The sequence below is a fragment of the Tachyglossus aculeatus genome, chromosome 21 (genome assembly GCF_015852505.1).
Source record: "Tachyglossus aculeatus isolate mTacAcu1 chromosome 21, mTacAcu1.pri, whole genome shotgun sequence".
Classification (NCBI taxonomy): Eukaryota; Metazoa; Chordata; class Mammalia; order Monotremata; family Tachyglossidae; genus Tachyglossus; species Tachyglossus aculeatus.
This window is the reverse complement of record NC_052086.1, coordinates 7,321,125-7,337,333: the sequence shown is the minus strand read 5'-3', so window position 1 is coordinate 7,337,333 and position 16,209 is coordinate 7,321,125. Positions and strand designations below refer to the sequence as shown.

The 16,209-nt window shown below is 45.1% G+C and overlaps 1 protein-coding gene across 1 annotated transcript; it reads right to left on the bottom strand.

The window, feature by feature from the left end:
- Positions 1-420: 420 nt before the first annotated feature.
- CCDC117 (coiled-coil domain containing 117) lies at positions 421-14,373 on the bottom strand. The gene is made up of 5 exons (XM_038763362.1): positions 14,200-14,373; positions 6,624-6,674; positions 4,897-5,130; positions 3,954-4,091; positions 421-3,119 (listed from the first exon to the last, which is right to left on the bottom strand). The coding sequence occupies exons 1-5, from the start codon at positions 14,322-14,324 to the stop codon at positions 2,873-2,875; spliced, it is 795 nt and encodes a 264-aa protein (XP_038619290.1). The 5' UTR covers positions 14,325-14,373; the 3' UTR covers positions 421-2,872.
- Between the last annotated feature and the right edge of the window lie 1,836 nt (positions 14,374-16,209).

Genomic DNA, 16,209 nt, shown 5'->3' with positions numbered 1-16,209 from the left:
GGACCTGGGATTTAATCTCAGCTGCTTACTTAGCTGCTTACTTAGCTTTCTTAGCTGCTCAGCTAATCACTTACCTGCTGCATGACCTTGGGCAAGTCAAGTCACTTTATCTTCTCTGTGCCTCAGTTTCTCACATCTGTAAAATGAAGATTCAGTACCTGTTCTCCCTCCTAAGACCGAGAGCCTCATGTGGGAGAGGGAACTGTGTCTGATCTGATCAATTTGTAGATGTTTGAGAAATACCACTGGCTGACTGGATCAATGATCATCAGAAGTAATGATGTGAATGCTGCATCACATGTACCCACTCAAGATGCCCAGAAAAGCAGGAAGATTCTGTTATTTTCATTAAGCTGGTACCATTTTTTCACTAGTTAAACCCCTTATGCTACCTGCAGATATGCCATAAAGTCCGGCAAATAAGTCAAAAACACAAAAGTTTTATTGAAAACCATGACATACCAAAAGACCAGATTCTCAACTGGAAATAAAACACCCAGAAACTTTTCAGGGCTTCCCTGGCATTATATCATTCCTGCCACCTGTAAAATTTTACAAATAATTCAGTCTTTGCTTATAAAAGTTCACCTGCTCCAGACAAAATCCCCCCTTGTTTCTCCCCCATCTTCTGGTCCATGCTGCAGGAGTAACCCTAAATAAATACAGATAACGAATCATAGAAAAACCTCTAAAGAACAAAAGCTTTATGCTTAAAAAAAAAAGTAGAGGCAGCCTAAGGTCTGAGTAGGATGGCTCAGAGTAATTAAGCACCTGAAGAGGAAAAAGGAACATCTGAACAGTAACCTTTGTTATATTTGTATCATACGCAAAAGAAACATCAGGCAGGAACATCAAAACCTTTTTTTTTCCTTTTTTTGCAAAAAAAGATATCAAAGCATAGAAAACTTTTCTGAATTATGTATTTTCTATAACCTGCTACCTCACTGCCAGTTTCATTTGGAGTTAACAAACCTGTGACCTTTTTTAAAAAACTTTTCCAGGCTCTAAACCTTTGTAGATAAAACAATTCTGAGAGAGTACAGTTTGATCCCCTTTTCAGAGCCAGCATTGTACCTCTAATTGGTGATAAATGTTCCCCTCTGTTCAGGTATTCTAGCAATCCTTCTTGCACCAAAATATTTAAGGCTTTATATTTTGCAAGGTGGTTTCATGAAAATCGAGCTCCATGGAGTTGGAACTTCCCAGGCCATTATTTTTAGGGAATTTACAATTAGAAAAGTTAGAAAAAGAAACCAAAAAGGGCCACCTTCAGCTTCCAAGTCCGAACCTAAGAGACTGATTGAGCTAGTTTCTTGTGGCTTCAAAAATGGTTCAAAACTAGATTGCTAATTAGATGTCTACAAATATCGTTACAAATATTCAACTTTTTTCTGGTTACCCAAAGAAGTAAAGATAATGACGGCAGGCGCTAAATAGGCAAAAGCAGAAGCTACTTCTTTTGACAGACCAGATCTCCCTTTTATATATTTGTAACAAGGGAGGAGGCTTCAGCAAGAGATTAAAAACTGCTTAAAGTGCTGATTTCCACCACCCACTCTACCTACCAGTATGAAGCACTTCTTCCTGTAGGAAATGCTAGTTGGTTGAGCAGGAAGAAATGGGAAAAGCCGTCACCTGAGTAAGTTTTTAGAAAGGCCAGTGCACCTCATGGAGGACTTTCAGTTGTAACATAGCACGCTTAATTCACTCGGCATCCAACTCAACAACAGAAAGCCAGCGCTCATCTTCCTGAGGGGGGAAAAAAAACTAACCCAAATATCTTATTCCAGATGACTCCAGAGGAAACCCGTGAGGACTGATTAAGGAGCTCAGAGGTGATGACCCCGTTACTGAGAAGACTGCTGAAGATAGTCTTTGCTGCATAATGGGCTCATCACCATGTACACGAGCTGTTTATTTATGTACACTAAAATGAATTCGAAATTCACTCTTTGTGTCAGACGTCACTAGCAGAATGAATTCTTGCTCGAATTACGTTAGGGGAAGCCACCCAGGGCACGTTCTTCTGGTTTAGAGAAACCATCCTCAACCCTGGAAAGTGAAAGCACTCAGTTACCTGAAGGATACTCCCTTTTAGCCAATTGGCACAAGTCACACGGGTTCAACTTAAAGCACCTCAGCAATCCAATACTACAAACATTACAGATGACCCATCTGGATCACTACTAGTCACGTCAGGTCATACGAGATAAGGGGTGAACAGTAACACAACTGTAAATCTCATGTAACCCTCCACCACGGTTTTAACCTTGATTTCTCTCCACTCCTACAAGGCAAAAAGAGGAGGCTCACTTTTACTTGTCCTTGGGTCAAAAGAACTAGTTAGTAGATAACTAATACAGGATGCCTCCCGATCCCCGACGTTACTTCTTATCACTAAATTCGGCTACAGGTCACGTCCCTTCCTCCTACCTGTTAAGCGATACCACTGGCCCCTGAGCTCTTTGCTGACGTTACAAAGTGTGACAAGACTGTCAGGCTACACTCCAGAGTGGCAAAATCCCTGCTCCACCTGTGAAATGACAACTACTAATGCTAACACCGAGGAGCACCGCCCCCTCGCCCCCAGCAAATTTTTCATGGCTCAGAAGGTACAATGGATGGCCCAAGCCACCAATACATTCATTATCTAGACTTTAATCCTCCTCCCAAGGCAGTTTTCAGACAGTCCCAATCAACCAAATGGAAAGTGCTTCCTCCCGCTCCAAACAACTCCCTTTTCAAAAAGTTGCTGTCCCACACAGGCCCTGGGCAGAATGTCAACTGGAATGACTTTCAAACCCACAATGTCCGCTAGGAAAGTCTCACAATCGAACCCAGGAACGTTCAGAAAATTCTTTCCAATGGGTGTCTAGAGTTCCATTTCTTCTTCTGTATACCCCGCTGGCTCCAAGCTATTGTACAGAGGTATCTCTGCTGGCTGAGCCTCAGAGAAGAGTTCAGTTCGCCGATGGAAGCCGGCTCCGGCTACCCCTGGCTTGGCGCGGCCCTTTCTTGTTTCTTGTGGGAAGTTCTTAACACCAGATAGACGCTTTGGCTTGTCGGGGAGAATTTCAGGAAGTGGTTTCCACAGCACCAACTCCATGGAAGGACGGTTCCTGAGAGAGAGTCAATATCTGTGTTTTTTAAACTTACAAAAAACCCTCTTGGGATGGAGAAGCAACATCGCCTAGTGGAAAGAGTGCACGCCTGGGAGTCAGAAGACCCGGGCTGTAATCCCCATTCTGTCATTAGCCTGCTGTATGACCTTAGGCAAGTCACTCAACTTCTCTGTGCCCCAATTCCCTCATCTGCAAAACAGGGATTCAATACTTGTTCTCCCTCCTACTCACATTGTGAGCCCCCGTGTGGGGCCCGATTAGCTTGTCTGTACCCCAGCACTTAATACAGTGTTTGGCACATAGTAAGCACTTAAATACAATTAAAATTCTTTGGGAGGACAGTGGTGGTGTTGCCACCAATTATTCATGGGAATAGTTTAGGAGAGATGATGGATAACCATGCAAATCCATCTGAAGTGATTAAAAGTGAGGGTAAATATGGTAGAATAATAAGATCTTTTATCAGTTCCTGGTGAAATAACATTACACAGAGAGACATCATCATAAATCCCATTTCCATAAGGCTTTTCCCCCTTAACATAAAGTATATTGAAGTATGAGGATGCAAAATTGAACACATATAAGTGATCTGGCCCAATAAGTACAACTCTGAGCTCACTGTTGGGAAGTGAATGTGTCTAACAACTGTTACGTTATACTCACCGAAGCGCTTACTACAGTGCTCTGCACACAGAGAGTGCTCAATAAATAGCACTGATTGACTGAAGTGCTAGGAATTGCGCAATGAACACACAGATCTGATTACGTCCTATGGAAGATCCAAAAATATTGGGATTTCCAATCTGCTTCTAGTTTGCCCCCAGAACTTACATGGACTCAATTATTTTCTTCGTGAGGACTTCATCCAATTCCCGTTTCAGACCTGTTTTCAGAGCATCAGACATAATGAGCGTGGGTAAACTGCTCACACTTCTATCAGCTTCAACGTCTTCATCTTCATCGATCAATCTGGGTGATGTGAGTAAAGGCATAAAGGAACAAGAGAAGAAACATGGGTCAGAACGTTCCATTTTTTAAGCCAAATTATTTCACTTCATGGGACCTTTTTGAAAAGATATTGACTGAGTTTCAAAAACATTTGCAAGTGATAAGCCATCTCTAGCTGTGGTTGTGCGAGTACAAAATGAGCTTAGTAAAGAATAAAAGTTGTTCATGAATGGGCATAGACAATGCTCTATGTATTATATGATGCAATTTAGAGCAACTATATTCCCTAAGCATCTAATACCCTACTGCCTGGCACACACTGGGGGCTTAATAAATGAGGGTAATCATTATGAGTGGCATTTACTGAACGCCTACTGAGTGCCAAACACCGTACTAAGCACTTGTATAATACGAGAAGCAAGACTCAGATCACGGGCCCCCCAAAACTTACAGATGTCACCAGGATAAGAAGTATTATTGGACTTGGAAACGATGAAGAAAAAATGTACGGAGATTAGAAAAACTAAAGAGGCTGAGCATTGTGTTCCTCCCCAAAATCTAAACAAGCATCCTTGTTCTTGTGTACTAAACAAGCATCCTTGTGTAATTCTGAGAAGTAGCACTTCTCCCAGGGAAAGATAATTGCATTTTTAGCTTTCCCTGACACTGCATCAAGGTCACCTGAGAGGCTGAATCCTGAGGCATTATCAAATCCGGGATTACAACGCTCTCTCCTCCTGTGTCCTGCGTAGGATAGAACATCGTATCCTACTCCATCATACACGTGATGAGAGAAAAGCAAGTGAGCTGGGCTGACTGCTGTTACCTCTCCTCAATCTCCTGAAGCTTTCTGCGGGCCATTTCACACTGCTGGTCTCCAGCTGTCTGATCCATTTCTTCGCAGGTGACATCCAGGGCGCTGGGGGTGGGGAGGGCACCAATGCACTGGCTTACTCCTTGACTCATACCTTGCTCGTGTTCATGGAGAACCCAGTCCCGGAGATTAGGGTCCACAGGACCGAGCGCACACTCGGTCAGTCGTCTCTTATTTGCTGGTAAACTGGAAAACAAAGACAAAAGACCCAAGGCAACTGAGTCAGCAATAGGGTCTTTTTTTTTAAAACTTTGCCTATGGAAAGAGGTGGCCCCTCTTAATCATCTTCATCATCATGATAGTATTTATTAATCACTTACTAATGTTCATTCATTCAATCGTATTTATTGAGCGCTTACTGTGTGCTAAGTGCTTGGGAAGTACAAATTGGCAACATATAGAGACGGTCCCTACCCAACAACGGGCTCACAGTCTAGAAGGGGGGTTACAGACAACAAAACAAAACATATTAACAAAATAAAATAAATAGAATAGCAAATATGTACAAGTAAAATAGAGTAATAAATCTGTACAAACATATATATATACAGATGCTGTGGGGAGGGGAAGGAGGGAGGGTGGGGGGATGGGGAGGGGGAGAAGAAGGAGGGGGCTCAGTCTGGGAAGGCCTCCTGGAGGAGGTGAGCTCTCAGTAGGGCTTTGAAGGGAGGAAGAGAGCTAGTTAATGGTGTTAAAAGTCCTGGGCAAGTCACTTAACTTCTCTGTGGCCGGTACCTCATCTGTAAAATGAGGAATAGGACAGGCACTGTGTCCAACCCACTTTGCTTTTATCTACCCCAGAGCTTTTAACAGTACTTGGCACAGGGGAAGCGCTTAACAAATATCACAAATTATTACTGAGGAGGGGGGAAAAACATGGACTGCGTGGTTTTTTAGAAAAATGATCTGGGCAGAAGAGTGAAGGATGGGCTGAAGTGGGGAGAAACAGGAGGCAGAGAGGTCAGCAAGGACGCTGATGCAAGCGCCCAGTACAATGTTCTACACACGGGAAGCGCTCAATAAATACAACTGCCTGACTGAAGCAGTAATCAAGCCAAATAGGATAAGTGTTTGGTAGCAGTTTGCATGGAGATGAAAGAATGGAATTTAGAGATGTTCTCAAGTTTGACCCTACAGGATTTGGCGACAGACTGAACATGTAAATACCACTGATTAATTGAATGAGAGATAAGTCGAGGATAATGCCAAGGTTACAGCTTTGAATTTCTTTGGTCCACTGCAGAAAGGATTATGTAGACAGCGTCAGCATAACAATGCCATGTATATGTGCGCACACTGCCATATTCTACATAATTTTTATTTGGAATTATTTTACACGAGAAATCAAAAGAAGCATTATTTATGCCCCATCCCTTGTAATTCCAGTTGAAAAAACAGACGTTTCCTCTGGTAATTCTTTGTCGGAAGCTTCATCCCCCCAGCTCCGGGCAGAACTATTCGTAATTACTGATTGGTCCCAGAAAAGCAATATCAGTGAAGCGGGCAGTAAAAAAGGAACATTTTTAACAACTGGCATCATGAAGGCAAGGGTGTGGTTGGGGCAAAACAAAACAAAAACCACCATCTCAGACTTTACCATCTAAACAGGTGGTAAACAGCCCATGAAAAGAAGAAAGCTAAATTAAACCAAGTTATAGTAATCAAGCCATAAAACTCACCCATCATCATCTTCTTCTCTCTTGTGCTTCTTTCTATTGTGGAGAAAGACCCTGTCAAGGAGAGGGGAAATCAATTGAGAAACCTTAATTGGATCACCTTCGTCATTATTTACCTCTTCTTAGCAAAACTTTTCAACTTGCACAGCATGCATTCAAACTGAAGCACAGGTCACATGTGTTCTCCAACACAGCTTCTGGGTTTACAGGGTACTGATTCGGTCACCCCGGAATTAGGGTGGCTCGAAAATACATCCCCAGCAATGATCACTTTACAATCTTTTTTATATTTACCACCCATTGGTAAAAAGCAGACTGCAAAAAGCAGATATTTTTGGAAGGGAAAGGCAGTCGAAAATTTGGGGCTCTGGGAAGCAGGCTCCATGAAAACGGCCCCATTTCCTGGGGTTTTAGTGGCCGAACACTGCGCGCAAATCAAAATGCTGAGCTGAGGGTGCAGCAGAGGGTCCCGGGCTATATTTCCTGACTAGGGGGTGCGGGGGATGGCAAAGGAGCACCTCCCCATTCCGAGCAGCTGAAACTTTCAGCTTCTCAAGGACGGAGATCAGATCTCCTAACTCGAGTGTACTCTCTCACGTCAGGTAGTACAGTGCGATTCGCGCTCAATAAATTAATAGTGCTTTGCACATAGTAATCGCTCAATAGATACCATTGAATAAATACTCTGGATCATACTGCACTCAAACTGGCAGCAACTTGAAGCGTTTGAGGGGAGCACTGTTAGCCGTCAATCGGGGGATTTACTGGGTGCTTACTAGGTGCAGGACACTGGATTAAGTGCCGGGATGTGGAAACTGTGGCCTAGTGAATAGAGCCTAGGCCTGAGAGTTATAAAGAACTGGGTTCTAATCCCCATTCTGCCCCTTGTCTGCCTTGTGACCTTGGGCGAGTCGCTTCACTTCCTCTGTGCCTCAGTGACCTCACCTGGAAAATGGGGATGAAAACTGTGAGCCCCAGCTGGGACATGGACTGTGCCCGATTTGATTATAGCCTGTGTCTACTCCAGAGCTTTTAACGGTGCCTGGTACACTGTTCAGTGTGACTTTGTATTCAGTAATAATAATAATAATAATGATGGCATTTGTTAAGCGCTTACTATGTGCAAAGCACTGTTCTAAGCGCTGGGGGGATACAAGGTGATCAAGTTGTCCCATGTGGGGCTCACAGTCTTAGTCCCCATTTTACAGATGAGGTAACTGAGGCTCAGAGAAGTTAAGTGACTTGCCCAAGGTCACACAGCAGATATGTGGCGGAGTCGGAACTCAAACCCATGACCTCTGACTTCAAAGCCCATGCTCCTTCCACTGAGCCACGCTGCTTCTCAGTAGTACAGCATGACTTTGGGAAAGCCACTTAACTTCTCCATGCCTCAGTTATCTCTTCTGTAAAATGGGGATTAAGCCTGTGACCCAGTGCTGAGAACAGTGCTTGGCACATAGTGAGCACATAGACAGATATATGTAACTAAGAGTACAGCAAAATATTTAGAATGACCCACACATGGTGTAGTGGATAGAGCCCGGGCCTGGGAGTCAGGTCATGAGTTCTAATCCTGGGCTCTGCCAGGTGTCTGCTGTGTGACCGTGGGCAAGTCACTTCACTTCTCTGGGCCTCAGTGACCTCACCTGTCCATTGGGGATTGAGACTGTCAGCCCCACATGGGACAGGCACTGTGTCCGATCTGATGTGCTTGTATCCACCCCAGCGCTTAGCACAGTACCTGGCACAAAATAAGCGCTTAAATACCATCGTCATCATTTGTGCATTCAATCATATTTATTGAGCGCTTACTGTGTGCAGAGCACCACACTAAGCGCTTGGGAAGTACCATTCAGCAACAAAGAGAAACAATCCCTGCCCACAATGGGCTCACAGTCTAGAAGGGGGGAGACAGACATCAAAACAAGTAAACAAGCATCAGTAGCATCATTATAAATACAAAGAATTATTAAAAAAAATTACGGTATTTGTTAAGCGCTTACTATGTGCCAAACACTGTTCTATGCATTAGGGTAGATATGAGGTTGTCCTATGTAGGGCTCACAGTCTTAATCCCCGTGTTAATAATAATAATAATAATAATAATAATAATAATAAAGGCATTTGATAAGTGCTTACTATGTGCCAAACACTGGTAGATGCAAGGTAATCAAGTTGTCCCACATAGGGCTCACATTCTTAATCACCATTTTAATAATAATAATAATAATAATGATAGTATTTGTTAATCAGTTACTATGCGCCAAATGCTGGTAGATACAAGGTAATCAGGTTGTCCCACATAGGGCTCACATGCTTAATCGCCATTTTAATAGTAATAATAATAACGATAGTATCTGTTAAGCACTTACTATGCGCCAAATGCTGGTAGATACAAGGTAATCAGGCTGTCTCATGTAGGGCTCACAGTCCTAATCGCCATTTTAATAATAATAATAATAATGATGGCATTTGTTAAGTGCTTACTATGCGCCAAACACTGGTAGATACAAGGTAATCCGGTTGTCCCACGTAGGGCTCACATTCTTAATCGCCATTTTAATAATAATAATAATAATGATAGTATTTGTTAAGCACTTACTATGTGCCAAATGCTGGTAGATACAAGGTAATCAGGTTGTCCCACGTAGGGCTCACATTCTTAATCGCCATTTTAATAATAATAATAACGATAGTATTTGTTAAGCACTTACTATGCGCCAAATGCTGGTCGATACAAGGTAATCAGGCTGTCTCACGTAGGGCTCACAGTCTTAATCACCATTTTAATAATAACAATAATAATGATGGCATTTGTTAAGCGCTTACTATGTGCCAAACGCTGGTAGATACAAGGTAATCGGGTTGTCCCATGTAGGGCTCACAGTCTTAAGCTCTGCACACAGTAAGCGCTCAATAAATACGATTGATTGATTAAGCCCCATTTTAATAATAATAATAATGTGATGATGGTATTTGTTAAGCGTTTACTATGCGCCAAGCACTGTAGATACAAGGTAATCGGGTTGTCCCACGTAGGGCTCCCAGGCTTCCTCTCCATTTTCCAGATGAGGTCACTGAGGCCCAGAGAAGCAAAGCGACTGGCCCAAAGTCACCCGTTTGACCAGTGGCGGAGCGGGGATTAGAACCCCCACCATCTGCCTCTCCAGCCCGGGCTCTTTCATTCATTCAATCATATTTATTGAGTGCTTACTGTGTGCAGAACACTGTACTAAGCGCTTGCGAAGTACAAGTCGGCAACATGGAGAGACAGTCCCTACCCAACAACGGGCTCACAGTCTAGAAGTGGGGAGACAGACAACAAAACAAAACATGTAGACAGGTGTCAAAGTCATTCATTCAATCATATTTATTGAGTGCTTACTGTGTGCAGAGCACTGGACTAAGCGCTTGGGATGTACAAGTTGGCAACATATAGAGATAGTCCCTACCCAACAGAGGGCTCACAGTCTAGAAGGGGGAGACAGACAACAAAACATATTAACAAAATAAAATAAATAGAATAAATATGTACAAGTAAAATAGAGTAATAAATACGTACAAACATATATACACGTGCTGTGGGGAGGGGAAGGAGGTAAGGTGGGGGTGATGAGGAGAGGAAGGAGGTGGCTCAGTCTGGTAAGGCCTCCTGGAGGAGGTGAACTCTCAATAATAAGCGCTTAACAAATATTCATTCATTCAATTGTATTTATTGGGCGCTTACTGTGTGCACAGCACTGTACTAAGCGCTTGGGAAGTACAAATTGGCAACATATAGAGACGGTCCCTACCCAGTGGGCTCACCGTCTAACATATTAACAAAATAAAATAAATAGAATAAATATGTACAAGTAAAATAAAGTAATAAATGCGTACAAACATATGTACATATATACAGGTGCTGTGGGGAGGGGAAGGAGGTAAGACGGGGGGAATGGGGAGGGGGAGAAGAAGGAGAGAGCTCAGTCTGGGGCCTTGGGCTCGACAGCGCTTACAACAGTGCTTTGCACATAGTAAGCACTTAATAAATCCCGCTGTTGGGTAGGGATCGTCTCTATATGTTGCCAACTTGTACTTCCCAAGCGCTTAGTCCAGTGCTGTGCACACAGTAAGTGCTCAATAAATACGACTGAACTGAATGAATGAATAAATACCATCATTATTATTGTTCCAGAGTGAGTGTCCGGGCAATGCCACCGTCCTCCTGAGGAAGCGGGACACTTCCGGCTAGTGTTCTCCACACAGTAAGCGCTCAATAAATACGATTGAATTGAATGAATAAATACCATTATTATTATTGTTCCAGAGTGAGTGTCCGGGCAATGCCACCGTCCTCCTGAGGAAGCGGGACACTTCCGGCTAGGGCCAGGGCTGGCGGCCGAGGGCCCGGGGTCGGGCTGACTGAGCGCTTAGTTCAGTGTTCTGCATACAGTAAGCGCTCAATAAATATGATTGAATGAATGAATGAATGAATACCATCATTATTACTGTTCCAGAGTGAGTGCCCGGGCAATGCCACCGTCCTTCTGAGGAAAAGGGCCACTTCCGGCTAGGGCCGGGCTGGCGGCTGAGGGGCCGGGGACGGACGGACTGAGCGCTTAGTCCAGTGTTCTGCACACAGTAAGCGCTCAATAAATACGATTGAATTGAATTAATGAATAAATACCATTATTATTATTGTTCCAGAGTGAGTGTCCGGGCAATGCCACCGTCCTCCTGAGGAAGCGGGCCACTTCCGGCTAGTGCTCTCCACACAGTAAGCGCTCAATAAATACGATTGAATTGTATGAATGAATGAATAAATACCATTATTATTATTGCTCCAAAGTGTGTGTCCGGGCAATGCCACCGTCCTCCTGAGGAAGCGGGCCACTTCCGGCTAGTGTTCTCCACACAGTAAGCGCTCAATAAGTACGATTGAATTGAATGAATAAATACCATCATTATTATTGTTCCAGAGTGAGTGTCCGGGCAATGCCGCCGTCCTCCTGAGGAAACGGGACACTTCCGGCTAGTGTTTCCCACACAGTAAGCGCTCAATAAATGCGACTTAATTGAATGAATGAATACCATTATTATTATTGCTACAGAGTGAGTGCCCGGGCAATGTTCCGGCTAGTGCTCTGTACACAGTAAGCGCTCAATAAATACGATTGAATTGAATGAATAAATACCATTATTATTACTGTTCCAGAGTGAGTGTCCGGGCAATGCCGCCGTCCTCCTGAGGAAGCGGGACACTTCCGGCTAGGGCCAGGCTGGCGGCCGAGGGCCCCGGCGGAACTGAGCGCTTAGTCCAGTGTTCTGCACACAGTAAGCGCTCAATAAATACGACTGAATTGTATGAATGAATGAATAAATACCATTAGTATTATTGCTCCAAAGTGTGTGTCCGGGCAATGCCACCGTCCTCCTGAGGAAGCGGGCCACTTCCGGCTAGTGTTCTCCACACAGTAAGCGCTCAATAAGTACGATTGAATTGAATGAATAAATACCATCATTATTATTGTTCCAGAGTGAGTGTCCGGGCAATGCCGCCGTCCTCCTGAGGAAACGGGACACTTCCGGCTAGTGTTTCCCACACAGTAAGCGCTCAATAAATGCGACTTAATTGAATGAATGAATACCATTATTATTATTGCTACAGAGTGAGTGCCCGGGCAATGTTCCGGCTAGTGCTCTGTACACAGTAAGCGCTCAATAAATACGATTGAATTGAATGAATAAATGCCATTATTATTACTGTTCCAGAGTGAGTGTCCGGGCAATGCCGCCGTCCTCCTGAGGAAGCGGGACACTTCCGGCTAGGGCCAGGCTGGCGGCCGAGGGCCCCGGCGGAACTGAGCGCTTAGTCCAGTGTTCTGCACACAGTAAGCGCTCAATAAATACGACTGAATTGAATGAATGAATAAATACCATTATTATTATTGTTCCAGAGTGAGCGTCCGGGCAATGCCACCGTCCTCCTAAGGAAGCGGGACACTTCCGGCTAGTGTTCTCCACACAATAAATACGATTGTATTGAATGAATGAATACCATTATTATTATTGTTCCAGAGTGAGTGTCCGGGCAATGCCACCGTCCTCCTGAGGAAGCGGGACATTTCCGGCTAGGGCCAGGCTGGCGGCCGAGGGCCCGGGCGGACTGAGCGCTTAGTCCAGTGTTCTGCACACAGTAAGCGCTCAATAAATACGACTGAATTGAATGAATAAATACCATCATTATTATTGTTCCAGAGTGAGTGTCCGGGCAATGCCACCGTCCTTCTGAGGAAGCGGGACACTTCCGGCTAGTGTTCTCCACACAGTAAGCGCTCAATAAATACGATTCGATTGAACTGAATGAATGAATGAATAAATAGCATTATTATTATTGCTCCAGAGTGAGTGCCCGGGCAGTGCCACCGTCCTCCTGAGGAAGCGGGACACTTCCAGTTAGGGCCAGGCTGGCGGCCGAGGGCCCGGGCGGACTGAGCGCTTAGTCCAGTGTTCTGCACACAGTAAGCGCTCAATAAATACGATTGAATTGAATGAATAAACACCATTATTATTATTGTTCCAGAGTGAATGCCCGGGCAATGCCACCGTCCTCCTGAGGAAGCGGGACACTTCCGGCTAGTGTTTTCCACACAGTAAGCGCTCAATAAATACGATTGAATTGAATGAATGAATAAATACCATTATTATTATTGTTCCAGAGTGAGTGTTCGGGCAATGCCACCGTCCTCCTGAGGAAGCGGGACACTCCCGGCTAGTGTTCTCCACACAGTAAGCGCTCAATAAATACGATTGAATTGAATGAATAAATACCATCATTATTATTGTTTCAGAGCGAGTGCCCGGGCAATGCCACCGTCCTCCTGAGGACGCGGGACACTTCCGGCTAGTGTTCTCCACACAGTAAGCGCTCAATAAATACGACTGAATTGAATGAATGAATGAATACCATGATTATTACTGTTCCAGAGCGAGTGCCCGGGCAATGCCACCGTCCTCCTGAGGAAGCGGGACACTTCCGGCTAGTGGTCTCCACACAGTAAGCGCTCAATAAATACGACGGAATTGAATGAATGAATAAATACCATGATTATTACTGTTCCAGAGTGAGTGCCCGGGCAATGCCACCGTCCTCCTGAGGAAGCGGGACACTTCCGGCTAGTGGTCTCCACACAGTAAGCGCTCAATAAATACGATTGAATTGAATGAATGAATGAATAAATACCATCATTACTATTGTTCCAGAGTGAGTGTCCGGGCAATGCCACCGTCCTCCTGAGGAAGCGGGACACTTCCGGCTACTGTTCTCCACACAGTAAGCGCTCAATAAATACGATTGAATTGTATGAATGAATGAATAAATACCATTATTATTATTGCTCCAAAGTGAGTGTCCGGGCAATGCCACCGTCCTCCTGAGGAAGCGGGACACTTCCGGCCAGGGCCGGGCTGGCGGCCGAGGGCCCGGACGGACCGAGCGCTTAGTCCAGTGCTGTGCGCGCGGTATGGATACGATTGAATGAATGAGGGCCGACTGATTGATTGATTGATTGATTGCCTGGCGTCAGGGCGGACTTACCGTGGTCGGGGTGCGTTGCGCGGGGCCTTGAGGCAGGGGCGCGGCAGGCCCAGGCCGGCGGGCTGCGCGAACTCGGGGCTGCGGCCTAGGGGGAGCCCGCTGAAGGGCCGGCCCAGCGCCGCCATGGCCAGGAGGCCCGCCACACTCGGAGCCTGCTCGCCGAACGGGGGCAAAATGGGCACGGACACCTCACCCGAGCCTCCCTCCTTCCTTCCCTCCCTCCTTCGTTCTCCTCAGGACGCGCCTCCAACGCTCCCTCAGACGCGCAGCCGCCGCCGCCGCCTACGTCATCGCTTCTAGAACCCTCCCGCCGCGCGGCACGCCGGGAGCTGTAGTCCCCGCCCCCCGGTGCATGCTGGGCCTTGTAGTTCGTCCCTTCATCATCATCAATCGTATTTATTGAGCGCTTACTAGGTGCGGAGCACTGTACTAAGCGCCTGGGAAGTCCAGATTGGCAACATCTAGAGACGGTCCCTACCCAACAGCGGGCTCACAGTCTAAAAGGGGGAGACAGAGAACAAAACCAAACATACTAACAAAATAAAATAAATAGATATGTACAGGTAAAATAAATAAATAAATAGAGTAATAAATATGTACAAACATATATCCGTATATACAGGTGCTGTGGGGAAGGGAAGGAGGTAAGATGGGGGATGGAGAGGGGGACGAGGGGGAGAGGAAGGAAGGGGCTCAGTCTGATCGTGTTTATTAATAATAATAATAATGATGATGATGATGGCACTTATAAAGCGCTTACTACCTGCAAAGCACTGTTCTAAGCGCTGGGGAGGAAACAAGGTGATCAGATTGTCCCACGTGGGCCTCACAGTCTTCATCCCCATTTTACAGGTGAGGGAACTGAGGCGCGGAGAAGTGACTTGCCCAAAGTCACACAGATGATAATTGTAGTAATTAATACTGATTCTGGTAATTCTTGAGCGCTTACTGTGGGCCAGGCACGGTGCTAAGCGCTAGGGTGGATCCAAGCCAGTCGGGTTAGAAGCCAGTCGGGTTAGGACCCAGTCCCTGATAATAATAATAATAATTTTGGTATTTGTTAAGCTCTTACTACGTGCCAAGCCATCTCGGCTGTAATAATAATAATAATAATAATGGTATTTGTTAAGCGCTTACTATGTGCCAAGCACTGGTCTAAGCACTGGGGAGGAAACAAGGTGATCAGGTTGTCCCAAGTGGGGCTCACTGTCTTCATCCCCATTTTACAGATGAGGTAACTGAGGCGCAGAGAAGTGAAGTGACTCGCCCAAAGTCACACAGATGATAACCGTAGTAATTAATACTGAATCTGGTAGTTCCTGAGCTCTTACCGTGGGCCAGGCACGGTGCTAAGCGCTAGGGTGGATCCAAGCCAGTCGGGTTAGGACCCAGTCCCTGATAATAATAAGAATAATTTTGGTATTTGTTAAGCACTTACTATGTGCCAAGCCATCCCGGCTGTAATAATAATAATGGTATTTGTTAAGCGCTTACTATGTACCAATCACTGTTCTAAGCGCTGGGAAGGATACACGGTGATCAGGTCGTCCCACGTGGGGCTCACAATCTTCATCCCCATTTTACAGATGAGGTAACTGAGGTGCAGAGAAGTGAAGTGACTTGCCCAAAGTCACACAGATGATAACCGTAGTAATTAATACTGATTCTGGTAGTTCCTGAGCTCTCACCGTGGGCCAGGCACGGTGCTAAGCGCTAGGGTGGATCCAAGCCAGTCGGGTTAGGACCCAGTCCCTGATAATAATAAGAATAATTTTGGTATTTGTTAAGCGCTTACTATGGGCCAAGCCATCCCGGCTGTAATAATAATGATAATAAGAATAAGAATAATGATGATGATAATAATAATAATAATGGTATTTGTTAAGCATTTACTATGTGCCAAGCACTGTTAAGTGCTGGGGAGGATACAAGGTGATCAGGTCGTCCCACATGGGGCTCACAGTCTTCATTCCCATTTTACGGATGAGGTAACTGAGGTGCAGAGAAGTG

Coding starts and splice junctions, on each gene's coding strand:
- CCDC117 (XM_038763362.1), bottom strand. CDS start 14,324: ATGGCGGCGCTGGGCCGGCCCTTCAGCGGGCTCCCCCTAGGCCGCAGC. Junction 4,092..4,896: donor CTTCAGGAGATTGAGGAGAG/GTAACAGCAGTC, acceptor CACATCACCCAG/ATTGATCGATGAAGATGAAG. Junction 3,120..3,953: donor AAGAAAATAATTGAGTCCAT/GTAAGTTCTGGG, acceptor ACTCTCTCTCAG/GAACCGTCCTTCCATGGAGT.